The sequence below is a fragment of the Aythya marila genome, assembly GCF_965140915.1.
Source record: "Aythya marila genome assembly, chromosome: 5".
In the NCBI taxonomy this organism is placed as follows: Eukaryota; Metazoa; Chordata; class Aves; order Anseriformes; family Anatidae; genus Aythya; species Aythya marila.
The window spans coordinates 21,423,300-21,445,502 of NC_139046.1; the positions used below are offsets into that span (position 1 = coordinate 21,423,300).

At 49.0% G+C, this 22,203-nt stretch overlaps 2 protein-coding genes across 3 annotated transcripts in view; one reads left to right on the forward strand and one right to left on the reverse strand.

The window, feature by feature from the left end:
• The window catches only part of TSPAN32 (tetraspanin 32), a 28,073-nt gene extending 13,368 nt beyond the window's left edge, over positions 1-14,705 (reverse strand). Inside the window, exons 1-7 of one of the 2 annotated variants that reach the window (XM_082761739.1) lie at positions 14,664-14,705; positions 13,516-13,657; positions 12,187-12,270; positions 11,611-11,916; positions 10,175-10,289; positions 9,154-9,251; positions 4,652-4,726 (exon numbers count right to left, since the gene is read on the reverse strand). In XM_082761739.1, coding sequence (XP_082617865.1) covers positions 4,652-4,726; positions 9,154-9,251; positions 10,175-10,289; positions 11,611-11,676 — 354 coding nt within the window. In that variant the 5' untranslated portion in view covers positions 11,677-11,916; positions 12,187-12,270; positions 13,516-13,657; positions 14,664-14,705. Of the gene's footprint in view, positions 1-4,651; positions 4,727-9,153; positions 9,252-10,174; positions 10,290-11,610; positions 11,917-12,186; positions 12,386-13,515; positions 13,658-14,663 lie in introns of both variants that reach the window. The other variant, XM_082761738.1, reaches the window with a different exon arrangement.
• Positions 14,706-16,000: 1,295 nt separating this feature from the next.
• Positions 16,001-17,773, forward strand: ASCL2 (achaete-scute family bHLH transcription factor 2). Its single transcript, XM_082762220.1, has 2 exons — positions 16,001-16,972; positions 17,085-17,773. Exon 1 carries the CDS (start codon positions 16,452-16,454, stop codon positions 16,959-16,961), a length of 510 nt encoding a protein of 169 aa, XP_082618346.1. The 5' UTR covers positions 16,001-16,451; the 3' UTR covers positions 16,962-16,972; positions 17,085-17,773.
• The last annotated feature ends 4,430 nt before the right edge of the window (positions 17,774-22,203 follow it).

Here is a 22,203-nt window from a genome sequence, read left to right on the forward strand (position 1 = left end):
AGCACCTGAACACACCTCCAGCTGGTGTTTAAGACCAACTGAAATCATGGACTTAATCTTGCATTAAAGCATTTACTTAGGGTGAGACCATCACCCTGGACCAGACCCTGTAGGAATTTGCCCCAACATAAACTGCTACAAATGACAGAAACAAACAAAAAAACATACTTTGCTTGCCACCAGAAGAACCTCTACAACCCTGTTTAAGGAATTACTGGGAAGCATTTCATAACTTCTTGCATAACTGCAGAAACGACACGGATGTGCAAGGACAAGGCAAACTCTCTGAGTACGTGCAGTCCAGCACAACCCAAAAGAGGCTGACACCTTTCTAAGCACATGGATGGAAAGCTGCTGGGGAAACCTCCTTCTGAAATCACCCAGCAACTTGAAAATTAAGAGATTGCCTCATAATTACAGCCAGTTCAAAGTCAAGCAACCTTTTGACCAAAAATTACTCAAGAAATTGGGTCTTCACACCAGAAGTGGGGACAGATACACACCAATGCAGGAGGCACAAAGCAGCTGCTCATATTGTCATCTTCTGGCCACTCCACCCTCAGGACAGGATGCTGTGAGATGTTTTGGATACATCTGCATTTTTTTTCCCCTGGTATCTTTTGTGGCAAATGGAACAGCTCCTCCAGTCCAAACAAGAAGCCTGGCACAACCATATGCACCAGTGCTTAGTTTCAAAATTTCCCCCAAGTCAGGAAATTGTAAATGTATTTGGCTTTAAGCTAACATTTACCTAACAAAAAAACCCTGTAATTAGAAGCTCTTCTGCTGCAGAACTCCTTTTGAGCTGCAGTGATTTTATTTCTGCTGATTCACCCTCCCAACCCCAACGGGCTCATGGGGCTCCTGGGAGCACGTACTAAGCTGCTGCAGAGAAAGGGAAAACCAGAACGTGACATGACGTTGAAGCTCCTCTGGCCTTTTCTGCAGCAAAGCACAGAACTAAGCCTCAAACCCATTCTGTATTGGTTAGCAAGAACATCAAAAGTCCTCCTTGTCTATTACAGCAGGGGCTGGGTAAGGCCATGTGCTGCAGACAAAGTCAGATGCACGTTCAACGCTCTGGTTTTGGACAGACTGTGTTTTGGGAGCTTCTTCATTCATAACTCCACCACCACCCTTGCTACTCCTCATGAGCTGGGCCAGAGCAGGGACACTGTCTTCCTTTCTTAAGCAGTCACTGTTGCCTGCTAATGACTGCTGATCCCTGTTGATCTCATAGGAACTAAGCTGTGTTGTACACATCAGAGAGACAGGTATAGGATCCAAGATGTTATTCTGATTTATTTGTTCTTCCCCATTTCATTCACCATTTTGTGGCCAAACCTACCAGGCAGGCATACATCAGAAAAGGGAACCTTATTTCTCAACAGTAATTCCTATAATTTAATGCAGGCAGATGAATGTGTAGCACCCTCAGAAGACAGCCCAAAGCCCAAAACCCAGTTATTGGCCACGTAGACAGGCCAATGGAGCAAGGGCTAACTACATTGCTGAACAAAGGATTCAAGTTTTTGTGGCAAGGCACAATAAATCCCGGATTTGTTATTTTTGCACAGCTGGGATAAGCTGTTTTACAAATAAAAACTGGTGACACTGAGTCTGTCTGGAAAGTAGGTAACTTGAAATTAAAAAGCCATGACAGATGTCTGAAATAATTCAATTAGGAGGGATAGAAACCCTGAAAAGCAGAAGAGAATGGGAAATGAGAAAGATTCACATTTTGTTTACAGTGGCGAGGTCTGAGAACAGTGAATATTTACAAATGAATTGTCTTTTTCTCATGTCCTGCACAGCTTCTCTGCAAGAAGTACTGTAAACAGGTCTCTCAAGAGTCAAAGGCAAAAAGGACATCTTGCTTTTATCATGTTCAAACAACACTTCTATCTACTGCCTTTTGAAAATAACCATCAAAACCCTTTTTCAGCTGAAGATTGGGCTTTTCCATTCTAGCTGGATGATTTTCAGTAAGAGGGTTCTGTTCTATAAAGGATTTTTATTTAATTTTATTTATTTTTTAGATCAATTGGAACAAAATACTGAGAGTATCTGCTGTGGATCAGGGGATAAGAAACTTCCCAGCTCCTACTTGCAGAAGGAGGGAAGGGCTCATCCCAACAGACTTACAAGATACTGGTGAATTTGACTGATTTCTCCCCATATTACTGCTATTTCTGAAAACACAAACATGCAGGAGGCTGTGTGAGGGCCTCTGGTTTAGTTTTTCTCTTTACTTTGAGAAAATCAGACAAGCAAACTGTTCTATAATGAAACTTCTCAAGCCTTTTGAATCCCCCACCCCACTCAGCAGTCCGTACCACTGCACTGTCTGTCCTGGGGAGGCAGTCACATCTGGCCTTTCTTCTTCACTGGTGAGACAAGTTATCTTTCAAGCAAAGCCAAATTTCCATGTGTTTTGTAAGCGACGTTCCTATAATTAAATCTTTCCTCATTTTTAGTCCCTGCTTTTCTTTGCATTTTAGCAAGAAGAGAAACCCAAGGGGATCCCCAATGGTATTTTATTTTTTCTGTTGTCAGAAATATTGCTGTTTTTCCATATCTGAAAAGTAAACATTTTGAAACAAAAACAAAAAACATTTTGTCTTGTGAAAACTATTTCTGTTTTGCTTAAAACAAACAATAAAAAATGAGTACTAAAGCTAACCATAACACATGGGTGCATTTATGGGCAGGGCACTCAAAGCAAAAAACAGGATAATGATTTGAAGTAAAAACAGATGTAGCGATTAAATCATTTACAGAGAAAGTCTTTAAATATGTTCAGCTAAGTGTTTTGTTGATTGGTATCATTCTTTAAATATACTCAGCTAAATATTTTGTTAAATGGCACATACCCTTATTCATTCAATATACAACTTTTTCTTGTGGTCTTTTCACAGCCTATTTCACATTTTTGGAGCAAGAATATCTAAACAGCCTGTTCACATAATGCAATTTCCAAAGACCACCCAGACACACTTTCTGGTGCCACTTCTTTGGTAACAACGCTTCTGTTTAAAGCTCTCATTAGAAACCTGTGCAGAAGAAGGAGATTCCCTGCTTGAGGTCTCCCTTTTGTATTGATTGCAAATTATTATTTCCATATTTAAATGCTAGTGTGAAAATGACATATTTTCATAGCTTTGCCTGAAACCAAGGAAAATTTATACAGAAGCTGTAAGAAGACTCTTTGCTATGGATGTCTCAGCTCTGATGGACACTGCTTTAGCCAGGTAAGGGTGGGACCTTTGTGCACAGGTGGTGCTGCAATAGAGATGAACACTGCTGCTATGCCATCAGTGTTCACCTGACGTTTTCAAAGCAGCTGGACAAATTCATGGAGGAAAAAAAAAAATCCAGAGGACATCACACACAAAAGAACCAGCAGCTCATCTCTAAGTGACAGGCTGTAGGCAGCTGGAAAGCATTGCTCCACACATGCTGGGTTTTTGTGTTCCTGCCTTTCTGAGATCTGGTGCCTTTGGTCTGACCCTTATTGCAGAGGATCTTCAGCTCCTGGTCAGCTGTGGGCAAGCTTTCTAGAGGCAGGAGCTTATCCCTTACTGCTTCCCCATTGCCCTTTGGTCTTACAGCCCCACAGGGACAGGATTTTAACCTCCCCACAGGACACCAAACCATTACAACATGGAGCTTCTACGAGCTGTGTTCTGTGGGTCGAGTGTGAGCACAAAGAGGTGCAATTGCAGCAGCCCGAGCACAGACTGAATCTCTGGGGTTTTGGTGGAACCATGCTCCACAAAAAATTTCAATCCCAGATCTCTCTCTCTTTTTTTTTTTTGAGCATGGGTGGAATTAAGACCAAGAAGCAGCAAATTCACCTGAATAGGAAGAGGAGTAAACGTGTAAAGCAGATGAAAAGAAATGATATCAGCTCAGGAAAGAATTAAAAGTCCAGCCTTCCTGAAGTACTAAGCCCCATCCTGCTGTCACATACCTTACATCTCCCCATCACCCTTCATCTGCAGCACCATCCAGCTCTCCAGCAGCGAGCTCTGGAGTAACAATTCAGAGACCTGAAAATCAAGCCTCCTGCAGTCTTCTCCTCCAGACCATGCATCCCAGCATGACGTCAACCCCAAATGCTGTTTTTCACACTAGCTATTTCACTGTGCCACTGCTGCTGGTTAACAGGCACAATTCCTGGGTGTTTCTCATAGATCTCAACAGAGACAGAGACAAACCAAGCAGCCACAACCTTTGAACTGAGGCTCCCAGGTGAAGTTACCAGGAATTAGAGCTGGCTGGAGACTGCCCGATATTTGAGACAAAAAAAAAAAAAAAAGAAAAAAAGAAAACTTTCCAAAAGCCAAACACCTTATTTTTCAAAAAAAGAAACATCCAAAGCTATTTAAAACAAGATATATATTTCAATTTACCTTCAAGAGAAAACATTTGTCCTGTCTAAGAATTTCTGGGGCCAGCACCCCACAATCCCTTCTCTCCCTTTAAATAACCTATTTCTTGCAGAGGAGGGATGTAACACAACATACATCCTATAGACCTTGATGAGGATGGCTTAATTACCACCAGCTGTCCCTTTTAAAAGGAGAAATTGGTACAAAACCTGCATCTGATGAGAGGCTGCTGGTATTTCCTAGCAGAGGAAGCTTACCTCTGTGCTGCGCGCATATCTCCAGCAGGCAGCTGGTATCAGCCCGCAGAAGGCCAGAGTGAAGCAGAAAAACCCCTGAGGATAAAGAGAAAATTATTATCAGTTACGCTATGGGGAGAAGACATCCATGTGAAAACATGCTAGGAACATATTTAATGTGCTTGTTCAAGCAAGTTTGGTTAAAATTAGAGCTAAGCATTGCTTTCTCTTGGTATGCTTCATAACTTGTAAGAAATTGGATGCGCAATAGCATGATTCTCCATCAGGAACCCTCTGATTACAACGTGGCCATTTGAAGGGGTTGACCAAAAAAAATCACTCTGCTTCCTGTGGAGCAGCTAACCTAATATGCCCAAATTCTTCTTATAAATAAATAAATAAATAATGTTTACATGCTCCCCTTATGAAGCAAGAGCATGCACAAAAATAGCACCTCTCTCGAGGGATCCAATCCCCCATGTCTGAAAGTCAGTTGTGGGTTTCAAGGAGGGGAAAACTCTAAAGTCTATAAATGAATAGTCCATAAAGAAGTGGGATGGAGAACAACCAGTGTTGGGAAAGGAGCTGAACTTTCCCTTGGCCCACATCTCAGCACTGTCAGCTATGTCGGAGCTGCATGGCCACGTTGACCTGCTTAGACAAAAGGAAGACAGAAATACAACCAAGGCCAGCAAATGACCCTGGGGAGTCCAAACAATGACAGCAATGACACAGGAGGCAGCTTGATTTTTGTCTTCTTCCCCAGGCTCACAGAGCTGGAAGTCAGACGTGCTGTCTCTTTATTTGAAGAAATTCAGTCCAAAACAAAAAGCCAATCCTGATGTAAACATCAGTACCTGTTGTGACAGCTGGACCAAAGGATCTTGTTCACATTAAAAAGAAAAAAAAAGTGCCTATAAAACGTTTGAAGGCCAAATGGATTCATCAAATATGAATCCACAGCTTAGTCTGAGAATGGCAAGTGATGATGAATAAGCAGCAGTTGTAAATTATTGCCCTTACAAGCTTTTCCATGAAACAGTCCCTCTTCCAAAAAGGAGTTATGCGTCAGGAGAAAACTACCCATCTGACTACAGCTTATTTTGTTTTCTCTCTCTCTTTTTTTTTTTTTTTCCCATCTGAATACTTCAATAATATGACCTAGTTTAAATCACTTAAAGATTAAATATTTCATGAAATTTTACCAAATGCAAGCTTAAGGGAAGGAAAAAGAGTAACTTTTGCTTAAGAAGTATGGCTTTTTTTTTAAAAAAAAAAAAAAAAAAAAAAAAAAAAAAAAAAAAAGCTTTTAGAAAAAGAAAGCCTCCATATACTATAAGAAAGGAAAATGTGTTACTTCAAATCCTGGAAATGTATAAGAACATGCCAGCAGAATGACTTTTCAGATTGTTCCACAATGGAACCAGCCCTGGCATTTTGCTGCCTCTTTACACCACCCTCAGACAAACAGCATAGCAGAGTCAATGTTTTCATCCAATTTAGGACCAAAATCAGGCTTGAAAAAAAAAAAAAAAAAAAAAAGAAAAGAAAAGAAAATTAAGGTAGATGAAAAACCAACACTGGCAGCAATGGGAAAGCTCTCCCATAATCAAGAGGACCTGCTGTGAACCTGTGAAGTGAGAACCCCAGCATGCAAGTGGCATCACCTGGATTTCTCCCCTTTTACTCTCCCATCCTTCCCACACTTACGACATCCCTCTGGGGCCAGAAAAAACAGCAGTATCAAATCCGCTTGCTCATCTTCCCTTCCTCAGTTCCAGCCCACAGTCCTTCAGCATCAGCTCTCCCTTTACTTCTGCCTAGCGTCTCTGGGAATAGAGACGCAGCCCCTTGGGGACCTCCAGCCGGTGCAAAGCAATTACACGGCTCCCAGAGCATCTTATAAATGAATCATAGGCTGCTGTCTCCTTTTCCTGGCCAAAAGCACTTTTAGAAGTGCAATTTTCTGATTATATTAGAAGATATTTGGAGGAAAAAGAAAATAAAAATGAAAAGGCAACATGCAGCTTGCACATGATGTGTGGAGGGGCTCCCTGGAGGAGGACAGCCCCACTGTCACCCTCCGCCATCAGTCCCTCTTTTATGAATGACCTTATTCCCGTCCTCGCTGCAAGGAACAATTCAGCCCCTAGAGACTCAGCAGCATCTGCAGAAATGGTGTGCCATCTCTCGGTGGGCGTAACTTTTAATTCACCCTTCTCATGCTTACCCTTTGGGTAAAGCAGTCCCTGAGCATCAGCATCCTCCCTGTGCCACGCAGTTAGCAGCATCCCCAGCAGCACCTTGCTGATGCTTCGGGAGAGCAAAGGGAAAGTTACTGGGGCTGAGGGAGGGATGCTCTGGCCCCAGGCGGGCTGGGCAGCTCTGCCAAGCCACCCCCCAGCCAGGGAAGGAGCAGATCTGTGACCTCCCCTGCTCTGGCTGCTTTTTGGTGCTGCTGTGAGAGCTTCCCCCTGCAATAACTCACAGCCCAGGGACAGGGAAGGGGATAGATAATTTCAGATTGCATCCATCAGATTGCAGCCCTCCCTCCCTCCCCCAGTTCACCTAACAGCACGTGGCGTGCTTGCCTTTCCATTTAAGCCTTGCCTGCAATCTCTGTCTGCAGGAGGAACCCTTCCTCAGCTCCAGCTGAGCGCAGCATCAATGCCTGCTCCTGGGGAGTGCTGTCACACAGATGTGTTACAGCACTATGAAGAGACAAATTCACAGCAAAACCGAGATGCTGAAGTGTGCTGCTGGGTTATCAAGGACCCTTAAAGCACTTGCCTGCAATTACACACCTGGGGGCAGTAAAGCAAACAGCCTGTGCTGTGTGCTGGCCCTGCTGGCACATCACTCAGTGAGAAGCTGGGTTACACTGGGCATCCACCGAGCCTTTTCCACCACAGAAATTGCTTGAAACAGTTGATCCATCCCAAACACTTATTTTGAGTAATTTTTAGGCTGGAAAGTTCAAGTGTGAGAGTTTCAGGTGGGATATTCTGGTTGTTCTCTGCCGCCCCCCACCCCCCTCTCTCCTTGTCTGACCAGCTACCATCACACGGTGCCTTAAATGCTGTCAGAGCCAGTTCCTTTTGTACAAGAAGTGCTAGCAAAATTGCAGTTTTCCTTCCTTTTCCTCCCCTTCAATAGAAGTATGGCCTTCAGAGGCCATGAGAGCTGCAGGATGTTTACATTCAGGGCTGCCTGCCTGGTGCACTGCATATCACCAAGAAGCAGGACTGCAGCTGGAGGAGAGTCAATAAACCAGTCACTGCTCCCCCATTGAAGAGGAGCTCTGGGAATAACAGTCCAGGATTTTTGAAAGTAATATTTTATCTCTAAGATCTCAGTTGTTCTCCAGGAACCAGCTTCCCTGCAAGCACTGGTGGGTGTGCAGAGGTTTCTGCCTGTGCTGGTGCCGCTGCTGCAGCTATGACATGAGCTGCTGATTCAACTCATTCTGGTTTCTAACCACCCTGCACCCATCGTTGTCATTAGGACAAAAAGGACTGAAGCCCCTCTTCTGCATATGCAGCCCTCCTGAAGGAGGAGACTGTTCAGAGCCCCAAAGGTCTGACTTGTGCTACTCCTGCCCGTGGTCACATCCGACCTCAGAGGCTGGCTCTCTGCCTTCATCTCCAGCTTTCACATCCAAGATCAAATGTGGGTAGGGACTGGTGGGGAAACCAGCTGCAGGATAATCCCTGCTGCAAGATATCAACAGCTTTAAAGGGCTGTATGCCAACTTAGAGGTCTAGGAAAAGGTCCCCTATAGAAACCCTGCGATGCAAGTTGTTACCATGCTGGTGAGCTGTTTGTGCAAGGAGGAGCGGTGCAGGAGGTGCTTCAGAGCTCTGCAGGGAGGACAAGTGCACCTTTCCAGCCCTGTCCCAAAGCCAGGAGAAATCCCAGAGGATAAACTGGCCGCCCTGGGCTCCTCGACTGTTCCTAGGGCTCTCGGCTGCTACCCAGACACGGCTGTGCCTTGCCCAGCGCCAGCTCCCCGGCCCCCCCCAGCGGCCAAAAGGGGCCTGGAGCCGGCAGGAGCCGAAGTGAAGGTGCTGGGGCAAAGCCAGCAGGAGCCTGGAGAAAGCACGTAAATACCAGCCTCGTGGGAAGCGTGTCACCCCAGCCCCTAGGCACCGATGAGCCAAAATGGGAGCTTTTCTCCCCAGAACTTAACGAAATCGCATGGCTTCCTGCAAAGCATACAGTCCAGGCTCAAACACTGCTCAAAAAGTGCATCATAACTGCAATTGCTTTGGAAAACAAAACAAAACAAAACAAGAAAACCCCACCACCATCACCAAAAAGCCAACAACAAGGTGCATAAAGATGCAATCCTCAGCTGGAGGAGCCCCACGGGGTCAGGCCAGGCTGTGCATTATAAAAAACATCCCCTTGCAGCACAGTGTGGTGTAATGGGATGTCCTACCCCTACGTGCATGCAGCAGGTTGAAGGTGTGAGTGCCTGCACGCCACCCGCTCCCAGCCGGCCCCTCGGGAGGGATACGCACCGTCGCTGTGAGGCACTGTGACTCCCGTACCGTGGCGGCCGAGCTCAGCAGGGCTGCGAGGATCAGGGTCATGCTAAGGCAGATGCCAACGTAGAAAGCTGGAAGGAAGCCAGACATGGGATCTGCGGTCAGACACCAAGACTTCGAGGGGACTAATGGCAAAATGCTTTTGCTCGGGGAGAGGACAAAAACTGCATTTTGGGGAGGTGGTGTAAGAAGACCACTTTGCAGAACTCGAATGCTTTATAACTTACTCATCATTTCCCAGTTGCTTTGCTCATCTTGCAGGCCTCTGAGCAGCAACCCCAGCTCCAGCAGAGCCAGGCACCCTGGGAGGATGCCCATAAGCTGACAATTACTTCAGCCCTCTGATAAAGATGCCCCCAAACTGGGGATGCTGAAGAGCAGCAGATGCTCCGCGGCTGCTATCAGGGCTCGGCGTACCGCTAATCTCCTGCACCACTCGCCCGCTGGTTTCCTCCCGGCCAAGGCAGGGCCACAGCCGGTACCCGAGTGCTTTGCAGCCCTGGCTCAGGGCTAAGCGTGAAGTATCAGGCTGTTCTCATCTCTTTGCTCTGGTCTTGTATCCAAGACTCAGTTTGTATTTCTCCTTCATTTAGTCTTTCCCTATGACCTTTGTACCTTCCAGGGCCCAAATTAAACCAGGGGAAAAGAAATGAAAACATTTTTCCCCCAAGAAAAGCTTTTTCCACTCATTTCTCCTCTCCCATTCTCCTCCCAGCATCATTTTTAACCATATTCAGCCTCAATCCCTGTAGCAGCCCCTCTCCCCATGCTCCCGTGGCACCTCCAGTCCCACCACACCTTTAGGTCCACCTACATCTGGCTGAGCTGCCCCTGGGCTTGCTCTGCAGCACAGGGGAAAGATGGAAAGATGCAGTGTGGGTCCAAAAACAGTGGGAAAAACAGTGCCTGCAGGACTCCTTTAGCCCTAGAGCATCCTCCAGGCCCCAGATCCTGCCTTCCCCAGAGGTCTCGCTGGGGCGTAACCGTGACGTACCTGTGTGGTGGATGACCCGGTAGGAGTTGCTCTCGGGGGAGATGTTGCTGATGACGGTGAAGCGCAGCCCGTAGTGGGTGACTGTGCTCAGCGTGGCGATGGACAGCCCCAGCAGCTGCAAAGGAAGGTTTGGAGGAAGGGATTTACACAGTGGCAGGTCCTGCTAAGTGCACACAATGTGTCTGGATGCTCCTGAGTTCTATCCACAGGCAGACAGCCTCGACATCCAAACAGCCATGAAGGACAACACTGAACAGACCCCAAAATGCACACAGCAGGACAAATCCTAGACACATACATACTAAAATGATACTATAGTTTCAGAAGCTAAGTTCCTCCAAACCATAGCATTTTCTGCTTACAAATAACCTAATTTACAGCACCTATGATTTCCTCATGCTGTGCGTTATTGCGTATCTCGATCCACGCCCAGCAAAATGCTTAGTGCAACACCAGCTAGCTCAGATTTCTGAGAAACACCAGCCCAAGGAATCCTCCAACACAGCAGTAACGTGATTCTAGCCACCCATGGCAGCTGCGTGGTAGCATCTCCTCTGAACGTGTTTGGTAGCAGTCCTCCTTTGACACCTTAGGTCATTTGGAAGAACAAGCAATGTACAGCCACAAGTCCCAAAAAGATGAAATTTTGACAAACTTGGAATTTCAGGCGTGGACTGAAATAAGGTATTGCCCTTTAATTACACTCTTTCCAAGCCACCAACACTTTTTGAACTACCTACAGAACCTAATTCTGTTTTCTTCTGAAGCTTGAAAATGTCCATGAGGTGAAAATGCAGTGAGCCTTTACAACTCAGAAGCATCCAATAGAAGCATTCCCAAGTGTCCATGGCTTCCCATCAGCTCTAACGGTGGTGTGTTTTCCCCTGAACTCCTTGTGACGTCAAGAAGTGCTTCTTGAATTTGCTTCAAAAAGCTGTTAAAAAGGATCCCTAGAATTGTGTTTTCTTTGTGGGGCAGGTCTGTGGGTCCACGGAGGGAACACCATCACACATGCTTCCACCAAAGCCCTGCAGTTGCACATCCTCACCCATCCCATCTCCTGGTGACCACCTCCCAGAAACGAGTGAAATTACACCAGGACTCTCTTTTAAACCCCAAAAGAGAGGAGCAAACATCTTTATTTTTTGCTGAAAGCCACCCATGCTGCTTTCCTTTCCTCTTCCAGTTGTGAAGCAGCTGCGGCAGCCTGAGAAACCAGAAGTCTATCAGCTGCGGGGCGGTGATGCTGGTGGCCCACGATAACTGTGCAGGGCGCAATGATAACTCAGGCAGTTTGCTTTGCTTGCCCCTCCACACCCAAAAAACAGAACGTGGGAAAAGCTGACCCTTTCCGAGCAGGGCTGGTGAAAGCAGTTGTTCTCCTCACCCCAATTTTTCAGAGATCCCATCCTCTGCCCCCAAAGTTGCTTGCTTACCATGATGCAGAGGCTGGTGGCCATCAGCTGGCACTTGGCGGTCCTCATCCCACACCTCGGCCCCATGGCTGCTTGTCCCCAGGGAGAGCTGGCTGTTGGTCCCTCCAGCTCTTGATAAAGCCACCGAAGGGAGGCACGGCCACAGTGGAGCCTCTTGGGAAGTGTAGTCCCCACCTCTTCTTTCTCCCCTGTTAAAACCTGCCCAGAGCAAACTGCTGGCAGCCCACAAATGCAGCCACGCAGCTAGGTGGGAAGCGAGGAAAAGCAGGCAGAAAAATGGCTTGCCATGCAGCTCAGAGTCAAGTTCTTAGAGGGAAGAAAAAAAAAAAAAAAAAAAAAAAAAAAAAAAGCATTAATTATTTCTTGGGAAAAAGGTTAGGGAAATGTTATTTGCAGATATGTAGATACAACCCCTGCTTCAAAAGCACCCCACCACCCTGTGCATGCACATTTTGGCTCTCCTCCCCTGCACTGCAGCCCCATGGTCTCACAGCTACAGACCCTCAGGCCCAGGTGACTTCTGGTCTTGTGCAGCATGAAAATCACCCAACTGATCTTTGTTTCCCCTTAACTTGCCTTTCTGCAGTCCTGGAGCAGTGGCATGGCATCACAGGGAACAGCTCTTACAGGTGACAGGCTTGCAGAGTGTTTTTTTTCCCCCTATGAAAACAGGGGACATAAAAATACAGCACTGAAGGTGACAATAGCAGCTTCACAGATGCCTTCCAGAAGAGGCTTGTGCTTCAAAACCGGCTGCCTGCTGGATGTATCTTTCCTGAAATTAAAATTGAGAAGAAGCCTCAAGAACAACCTGCCTAAAGGGAGACTCTGTGACTGAGTGCTTTAATAATCCTTGGCTCCAGAGCTAGACCGTGGAGCAGTGACGGGAAATAGCCACGGTCCTCCCATGAGGCAAAGAAGGGGAAAAAAGATAAAACCATCCCACATCAGTGGCTACCGTAAAATGACAGAGAAGTAAGAGGGGAGGGGAAAAAGGAAGGAAGATGCACTTTGCAGAACAGAGATGCAAGACAAAGCACATTGCACAAAGCCATGTGCACAGGAAAAAAGCATGCCATGCTTTTCTTACTCCTTTTCTGCCCGGGAAAGGAAGAGCTTTCTTGCAAAACATCTTGGTTGCACCCCCAGAGACACCAACGAGAGCTGCCAGAGCAGTTCCCAGAAAGATGGGTCCCCTGTGGCTGGCGGGTCCCTGCCCTGCTGGGTTTCTCATCCTAAAGCCCCGTTCCTTCGTCACCCGCAGCGCCAGACTGTGGAGAGCCCCGTGCACAGGCGGATCCCACGCTAGAGGTCCCCACAGCCCCGCAAAAAACCTGCCCGGAGCCCCGGGGGCTTTGTGGAGCAGCTCTGCCGGGCTGCCGGCCAGCCCTGAGGGCTCGGGGGGCCTGGGCGCAGCACCCGCAGGGGCTTCAAAGGCAGCAGCACCATCACCGCCCTCGGAGCTCGCTACACAACACACAGATCCTCACCTACACCCCTCTCGAGGTGCTGCTCTTCTCTCCCCAGAGGATGCTCTGCCTTGTTTCATCTCCAGCCCTAAAACCCAAGCTTGTTTCCTGCCTTGCCAAGCTGGCAGGGCTGGAGCTTTAACCACCCGGTCTAAGCAGACCTTTTACCTGGTTTGGTTGCAGATACCTGTTCCCGGTACCTCGGTGGGATTTTTGGCTGTTTCTACCACATGTGCTGGCCATCAGTGTGGCCCTTCCTGTAGCCCTCCCACCTTGCTGCCAGTTTTTCTCAGCTGCTCTCCTTTGCCAGAGCACAGCTTATTGCTCCCAGCTCGCTGCGAAAACCACAGGTGACCACAGCTCCAGTCTGTGGCTTCCTCCCTTATCTCTGGTTATCAGCCAGAGCACAGGAAGGGGGGAGCGAGGCTCAACATACCCTCAGGGGGTTCCAGGTGCCTTCTTCCTTGGTCCTCGTGGCAGGCTGCAAGCTTCAGATCGATGGGCTGCAAAACCAAGCACGGGTATCCCCATCTGCAGTGGTGGAGGAAGTACACAGCACCTCAGCCAGAAGGAAAGGACTGATGTAAAAAAGAGAAAAAAAAAAAAAAAAGGAACAAACTGAGAGTGTGTTTTTGCTGAGCTGAAAAACCTCCAGCCCACTTCTGAGTTGGAGGGAAATGCTGCCCATGCTGTCAGATGTGAGCCCTGAAGGAGCTGCGAGATTTGCTGTGGGACTGAACAGAAGTTTAGGAGAAGAGGCTGGGTTTGTATGGGCGCTTTCTTGCCTTGCACTTTTCTAGGTCTCTCACTGTCAGTGTAGCCATCAGCAGTGCAACAGCATCACTGCAGCACGAGTCATTCACAGCAGAGCCCAGCAGCAGGCAAAGAAAAACCTCCTGCAAAACAGCAGGTGGGAATGGCTCCAAACGTGGCAGGTTCACAGGTGCCCATAGCACGGCTGCACTCGTGAGCACGTGTGCAGATAAAACGTGCCAGCATGAAGGCTCCCTGCACCAAAGCGTGCCCTGGCTGTGTGAACCCCGGGATGCAAAGCCTGCCTTCCCCCAGGCACCACAAGGACACTTCGTGCAGCCTGCTTAGCATTCCTACGGCACATGGGCACCAGCAAGCTGAAACCTCAACTTTTAAGCCCACAGCTGTCTCTTTTTGAGGAGGGAAGGAGAGGGAGGGCGCTGGGTTTTGCCAAGGTTAGAATTCAGCGTGGGACCGTGCTGTGAGCGGAAGCAAGGCTTGGCTTGGGAGAAAACAAACCAGCAAGAAAAAGTGTAAACTGAAGGCAGGCAGTTCCCAGACCAAACTCAACTTTCATTCTATCCCCTCCCAAAACTGAAACAACCACATTCATGGCTCTAAAGCCCACCGCCATTCTCAAACTCAAGTCTTTTTGCTTTCCCACGTAGCGTTCACATTGCAACCTGGGGCTGCTCGGGAGCCAGCTGTGCCAGCGATACATCCAAGCAGCAGCTCCAGCCCTGCTCCAGCAAAAACAGTGCAAGAAGAGCCCAGGTGGCATGCACCTGCTTGCCGAGGATGCTCGGCCACCCCCTGCCACTTATTGCTCACATTTTTCCCTGTCCAGCCATGTCGTGATGGGCCTCTGTCACTTTTTGATGAGGTGCAGAAGTGGAGGCAAAATCAAGTGCAGCAGCTCCATGTGACGGAGGGCTCCCTGCGGGGGTGAGCCCAGCGCGTGCTCTGCTGTGCTCCCAGGTGCCTTTTTGTGTTACCAAGAATAATAAAAGGAATCCCTGTAGTTATTTCTGTACCATGAAAATCCAGTTATTACTCTTGAGCATTGCAGAAAGTTTTCTCTTGAACAGCTCATAAGAAAGCAGCTTCCTCTTTCCTGAGAGCAAGGCTTGCACCAGCAGTGACTTTTTGAGCACCTGCTACTAAAAGACCAGCAACGCTGCCCTGCTGCAGCAGTGCCCTCTCTGCCCAGCCCAATCCCCAGCGAGTGCCACACAAACCCCGGGGCAAGCAGAGCTTGCACAGACAGAAACCAAGCACCAGCCTGGAGCAAACCCTGCAAACACTGCACGCCGCTTCATTTACCCCTGCAAGCAGCTCCCCTGGACCTCCCGCAGCAAAACGCACCCCACGCTGTGAGCAGACCCTGCTGCACCTACCTGGGGGGAGGCAGGTCTGCATGGGTGGGGGCATCGCCTGCTGCCCAGGTCCCGCTCCTCACCCAGAAATGCAAGGTGGGGCTGAGAGCAGCAGGGTTTAACTCTGCATCTCTCACTTTGGCTTAGTTTGCATTTTTATTTATTTATTTTTTTTTTTAGCCGAGCTCACACACCGCATTTCCCTATCACCCCCTTGACCCCCGGGGTTGCCCCTTAACCCTAAACCCTCCAGCACCCGCAACCCCTTCGCACTCATTTTTTGGGGAGAGGGGGCGCAGAGACCCGGCAGAGCCCCTCCCCGCCGTGCCCCCAAGCAGCCCCACACCTCCCCTTCACCCCCCAAAAAAGCCAAAAAAAAAAAAAACACTCAACCCAACCCAACTCAACCCAACCCACCACCCGGGGGCGCGGCGCACGGGCGGGGTTTGGGGCTGGGGATGGAGCCGGGGGGGGGACGGGACGGGACGGGACGGGACGGGACGGCACCGGGGGCCGGCGGCGCCACGCGCCGGGCGCGCGCGGAGGAGGCGGGGAGGGGGGGCGGCACGGGGGCGCGCGTGGCGGGGCGCGTGCGGCCGGCGGGGGCTCGCGAGCGGCGGCGTTGATAAGCACCGGGCGGCGCCGCGCCCGCCGCACAGCCGCGGAGCCGGCAGCGGGAAGGAGGCTTGGGGAGGGGGGGAGGCGGGCAACACGGCGCTGCCCCCGCCGCAATTCCCCCCTCGGTCGGGGCTGCTCCTGGCCCTGCTTTTTTTTTTTTTTATTTTATTTATTTTTTTTTATTTTTTTATTTGCAGTTTTTTTGTTGCGTTTTTATTTGTATTTTTACGCGCGTGGCCGTTTGCATTTTTCTCGCGTTTTTGCTCGCATTTTTACTCTCGTTTTTCTTGCATTTTTACTGGCGGGTTTTCTTGCGTTTTACCCGAGTTTTGCTTGCATTTTATTTGCATTTCTCCTCGCATTTTACCTGTGTTTTGGTTGTACTTTATTTACATTTTACCCGCATTTTATTTCCATTTTTTTTTCTTGCATTTTCCCCGCATTTTGCTTGCGTTTTCTTTGCATTCTACCTGCATTTTCCCCACACTTCGCTACACTTTTCCTTGCATTTCGCTCCACTTTCCTCTCCCCCAATTTGCATTCCCCTCGATTCACTTTTCCTCTCAACTCCAACCTCCCCCCCCAGCAACTTTCTCCCCCTTTCCGCCGCCGTGGCCTCACGGCGATGAACAGCGGGGCTCTGCCTCCGCTCCCCCCTCACCCCTCCGCCCCCCGGGGCCGCCGGCGGCCCCCATCCCCGGAGCTGCTGCGCTGCAAGCGCCGCTTGGCTTTCGCCTCCCTCCCGGGCACCGGGGGGGCCGCGGCGGCCGTGGCTCGCCGCAACGAACGGGAGCGCAACCGGGTGCGCTTGGTCAACCTGGGCTTCGCCGCCCTCCGCCAGCACGTCCCCCACGGGGCCGCCAGCAAGAAGATGAGCAAGGTGGAGACCCTGCGCTCCGCCGTCGAGTACATCCGTGCCTTGCAGCGGCTCCTGGACGAGCACGACGCCGCTGCCGCTTTCCCCGACGGCCGCCCGCCCCGTCCGGGGCGGGCGACCGTCGGGGAAAGCGGTGGCGGCAGCGGTGGTTACTCCTCCGCCTCCCCTTGCTCCTCCGAGGAGAGTGGTTACGATGGGGAGCTCAGCCCCGAGGAGCGGGAGCTGTTGGATTTCACCAGCTGGCTCGGGAGCTACTGAGCTGCCGGGAGGTGAGCACGCTTTGGGGGGCTGCTTTTCTGGTGGGGTGGGGGGGCTGCTGCTTCTTCATTCATGCTTAGCAACGCTCCAGGGATCAACATGGGGTTTGCGATCTCTTTACAGATATACCTCAGGGCCCTCCGTCTTCCGTAGCAGCCAGCATCACATCACCACCCCCCTAAAAAACCACCTCTTTCCCCCAAATCCTCTCACCCAGCCGTGGTGGGACCCTGCTGGCTGTGTTCCTCGCCGGGCTCCGAGGCTCCCCCAGCTGAAGTGCAATGATGCTCACGACCCCGCTCCGGGGCAGCCCGATGGAAAAAGGTGCTCACCTGCTTTCTCCAGAGAAAGATGCCTGAGCAACTGGTGGAGTGGCAAAAAGCAAGAAAAACAAACTTACTTGATGCTTCCTTGTTTCTGGAGGGGGAGGGAATTTTTTTTATAGTGTCAGATTCTGTTTTATATGCAACTTGAACTGCCTATGGGAACAGTGGTGTATGAAGACTTATTTTTGTACAAGAAACCTTAGGGAAAAGGGTTGAGGAGACAGTTCTATTTTTAGCAACTCCTATTCCCTTGTTCTTGAACACTGCCAGCTAGAATGTTTTGGCAACATACATGATTTAGATAAAAGGTGTTTTTTTTTTTTTTTCTCCTCCAAACACTAGTAAAATACTGTAAAGTTACCTTGTGTCCTACAACGGTGTCTGAGATTGCCTGGTGTGAAGGTTCACTTCTCTGAAACTGAAGTTTTTAAAAAAATGTATTGAAGGCATTTTTGTATGCACTTGCTAGGATTTCTTAAGTTGTACATATGCAGTTTTTAAAAAGAGTATCCTATTTTATGTAAATTGACTTTATAAATAAAACCTATTTATAAACAGTTCCTGGGCTGCAAGATGCATGTACTTGCCAGATGTGCCTCAGGCCAGGGGATGAACAGACAGACAGCTCCCTGGGCCACATTTCACATGCAGCAGGGAATTTGGTCAACATTGAGCACAATTGTATTTACTGCTGCAGATTTTGCAGAGACGAGGTACAGGGGAGAAGCAGGTGTGCATCAAGGTGGCTTTGGGACTTCTAGCTCCTCTCCTGGGCAGGCAGGGCTGGAGACCTGCTGAAGACCTGCATCAGTGGAGGCAAGCCAGAGGTAAAAAGGTTGCTGTGAACCAAAATGTAGCAGTGATGGCATGGTAACCTGTGACAAGGGGCTGTTTATGAACACCAGTAGTTGAACAGAGCAAAGTGGGCTGGCTTGCAGAATTTGCTGAGCAAAGCCAGCAGAATGGGTTATTAAATTTAACCTACTGTGCAGGGACTTGGTGTGTAACCTCCCCACTGCTTAAGTAATGGGAAGGTAACATTTCCCCTGGCCCTGAAGTTTTGAGGGTTACTGTCACTCAGCAGCCCCAAATCCAGCAGTTACAGTGGGTGCTTTGTAATCCAGATCTAAGATCTATACATGTATCCCACATAATTCCATCTCGAGCAAAAAAAAAAAAAAATCATGCCCTAACAGCAAGGTAGCATTTTGGAGCCTGCAGGCAAAGAGTCACACAGAGGACTGGCTATTGCACTTCATGTTCATTCCCTAATCAGGTTTCCTCCAAGAAGCCATCCCTTGGAAAGGCCCTGGGACCTGAAGTGCTCAATAAATTGCTTCCAGAGGTTCTGCCCCATGCGGCCCTGGGTTTAAGTGATGTGCTCCACTTGGAGCACATCATAGGGCCGGTGGGTGACAAGGGACCTTCCCCTGGTGTTGGAAGAAGAGCTCCATCCTTACAGAGCAGCTCTCAAAATTCAGTCAGACATTGAGTCATTCAGGCTGGAAGACACCAAGGTCACCAAGTCCAGCCATCAAACCACTTGTTGATCACCACATACTTTATTCTTAGCCTAAAAGAGCTTAACGTGATTTTAGGAAGCAGGACTTTATTCTTAGCCTGCATGTGATTTAGGAAGCAGGACTGCTGCCTTTACCTTCACAGGTGTCCAACTATGGCAGAAGGCATCTGTTCAGACAATTTTACTATGGCTTGGCAGGGTGTTTGTTTTCCTTCGTTAGGAGCACTGATCACTTTAGTATTTCCAAAAGCAATATTTGGCTCTGAGTCAAGTCACTCCCAGCATCATTATAGGTTCATCAGATCACCCAAGATACTTTTGCAGCAACATTAAAGCTGTATCAACTGTAACAGTATTGGCAAGAAATGGGCTGTGGACAGTTTTCACTTAAGCACTATTAATATTAGGAGAAAAAAAAAAACTGAGCTCAGTCAGCATGAAAATGCCTTAACACTATCACCCAGCATTTCAGTACAAATCAAATAGAGGGAAATCAGGAATGTGCAGGAATATTCACTTGGGGTGAATAACAAGGTGGTCATGAGTCTTTTCAATGCTTGAGGGGAAGGAAAAGGGCAATGGGAGAAGGGTCTGTCCCTATTTTGGAAGCAGGAGATGGACATAGGGACTTCTGGCCTCAGTCATGGTGACCACAACTTACTACCAAGTTCTCAGATCAAGCTGAGAAGAAGGCTGCACCAGAAAGCAGGATATTGAATCATTCTGCCCTTTTAAAAAGCATTATGGAGGATGCAGGATGGGGTCTCCAAGAGCTGTGGAGACAGCAGGTACTTTCAGCCAGCTCTGCTCACTCTTGTCTTCACCTGCAGCCACCTGGACCAAGCTGAGATTTCTGACCCCAAAGACACACTCCCAAGCCTCTGCTCCATATACACAAAGTGCTGCCAGAGTAAAGACTTGGCGATTTAGCCCTCTGACCACAAAAGTCACCTCCGTACCACAGGGGGATCTCAGGTGCCCAGGCTTGCTGCTTTCAGCCAGGGCTGCCAGGGAGCAGGACAAAGCAGTTCCCCAAAACTCCAGGGGCAAGGATGGAGAATGTCTCCAAAGACCACATAATTTCTCTTCAGTCATGTAACCAGGAATTTTGTGCCTGAAAGGGAAACTCCAGGGAAGACCCAAACCCAGCCCTAAGCTACAGAGCTGCAGGAGAGTCAGAAGAAATATGCTGATGAACCCTGGTAATTAAGGAAAAACAGGCCATCCAGCACTTCCAACACCACAAACACACCTAATGAAGCAGAAACAAGTTGCAGGACAGTATCAGGATTATCAGCCCCTTCCCCAGGCTGAAATAACCCTTCAATTTTTCATCACCTGCCCTTCCTTTGGCATTTTGAATTGCTCAGGCTGAAGCCTTCCTCATTACCCACAACACATGAAGCCCAGCACATGTTAAAGTAGTTCCTTGCAATGAACCACACTATTTTGAGGCTTGTGTTTAAATGATGCTGCCCTCACGGGCAGCCTAAGGTCCACCTCCATGGTCACCCTTCTTCCAGAAGTCTTTGTGTGCTATTTAAAATGAGTAATTTCTTAGGAAAGGGCTACATGAGCTGTTTAAAGCCTTGTGCACAGGAAGTGCTGGGGGGGGCCATGAGGGTGCCCCCATGCAGCAGGACAACCCAACCTTGGAGAAGGACCAGCAATGCCTTCCCATGGTCTTATGACCTTGTGGTATCCCCAGCAAATGCCAGGGCTACCACAGCTCCTCCTGGGAACAGGGACCAACAGTTGGGCTCAAATCATAGTGATTTTTTCATTAGCGCCTTGTGAAGACCTTGCTGCAGAGCAAATCCTAGCACAGCAGGCAGCAAGACAAGCTTCTGAATATCACTGCTACCTCTCCCCTCCTGTCTGCAGGGAGCAGACTCCAGAAAAATGCTATCTTTTCAGCCTTTGGTCTGTGTCCCAAAGCTTTTAGGCTTGCCACAGTTTGCGGGCCAACGGTGGTGTGCTAGGACTTGCCCTGAGGTCATTTCAGTCTTTTCATGCAGGGCACAGGATAGCCAGGTATCAGTAAGTATATTTCAGTCACTTATCTGGATTGGATGGGGGCCAGGAGGCTGGCAGGGTGCCAGAGGAAGAGAAAGGCAGCCCCTCCAACAGTCAGCAGCAGGCAGAGCTGGCCTGGCTTCACCCACCTTGGGCATCAGCCAGGAGGGCTCAGTTTTCTTCCTCGAAGCTACCACCAGGGCAGTAGCAGCCTGAAGTGTATCTGGGAGTGATGGGACTAACGATATGAACACAGCAGCAGCTGTCGTCACAAGCTGATATTGGGCCCTTATGGAAAACACAGCCCCTCAGAGGCTATCAGGCAGGATAATAAATGGTGAGCTCTGGGGACACCATGAACCCGTGGCTCCTTCTGAGCAGCTGACGTGAGCACAGGAGCTCTGCTGGGTGCTGTCAGAGCATCCCCTGGGACACCTCTCCACAGCTCACCTCAAGTAGCCCCCTGGAGCTGGCTCCTCAAGGAAGTGAGCTGCTGCTCCAGCACCTGCATCAGAGGACACACACTCTTACTCAGTCCCTAATACATCCAAGTAACTTCTTCCATCCATTATTTTCATGTAGCCAAGAAGGTTGAAGTCTGCACTGAGATGCAAGCACAAGAACAGAAACCCAGTGCTGCCTAGGCACTTTCTAGACTACTCTGCTCCTGCTGTAGCTATCATCAAGAGGTGGGGACTAGAAGGACAGTGTCATCAGCTCAGCAAGGGAAAACAAGGAAAAGCCAGCACCAGGGTCCGGCATTGCTGCTCTGTTTTAAATAGAGATTCTCATCCAGTCCTGAGAGCCTGCAACCTGGAGATCATTGATCAGGTGTTCAATTTCTGCAGGGTGCTGTGTGCCCCCTCCCTTCTGTAGCCACCTCTTGTCCCAGGGCACCGCCACCAATGCCGTGACCCACACAAGTCTTAGCATGGCTGGGCTGCAGGTGAGGGCTGTTTGACCCTCAGCCCTATAAATGCTTCTTTTTGTGGGTAGACATTAGTAGGATCAGAGGCATAAACAGCAGAAAAGGAGAAGCTTCTGGTAACATGCTTTTTTGGCTGCAGAAACCAGGGAAGTTCTTTAAGCTTTGGCCTGTGTGCACCTACCTTGCTGCTGGAGAAGTCTCACTTCTCTTCCTCCTTCATCTCCTTTCATCTCCTGGCCTCAGCCCCACCACTTCAAACCTACAGCACAATAGCTACCCAGTCTCCAGACCCAGTAAATTGTGCTTGCTTTTTAAGTTGTTTGGTTTCTTACTTTTTACAAAGGGGAAGAAAAACCAACACAGAGCAGCAGATAGCCCCAAGGGGAATTCTCCGTTAAAGCCACTGCCAAAAGAATGACCAATTTGTAAGTGAGATGTTGACACTTTTAT

Excerpts from the sequence above, each read along its gene's own strand:
- ASCL2 (XM_082762220.1), top strand. The coding sequence starts at position 16,452 with ATGAACAGCGGGGCTCTGCCTCCGCTCCCCCCTCACCCCTCCGCCCCC.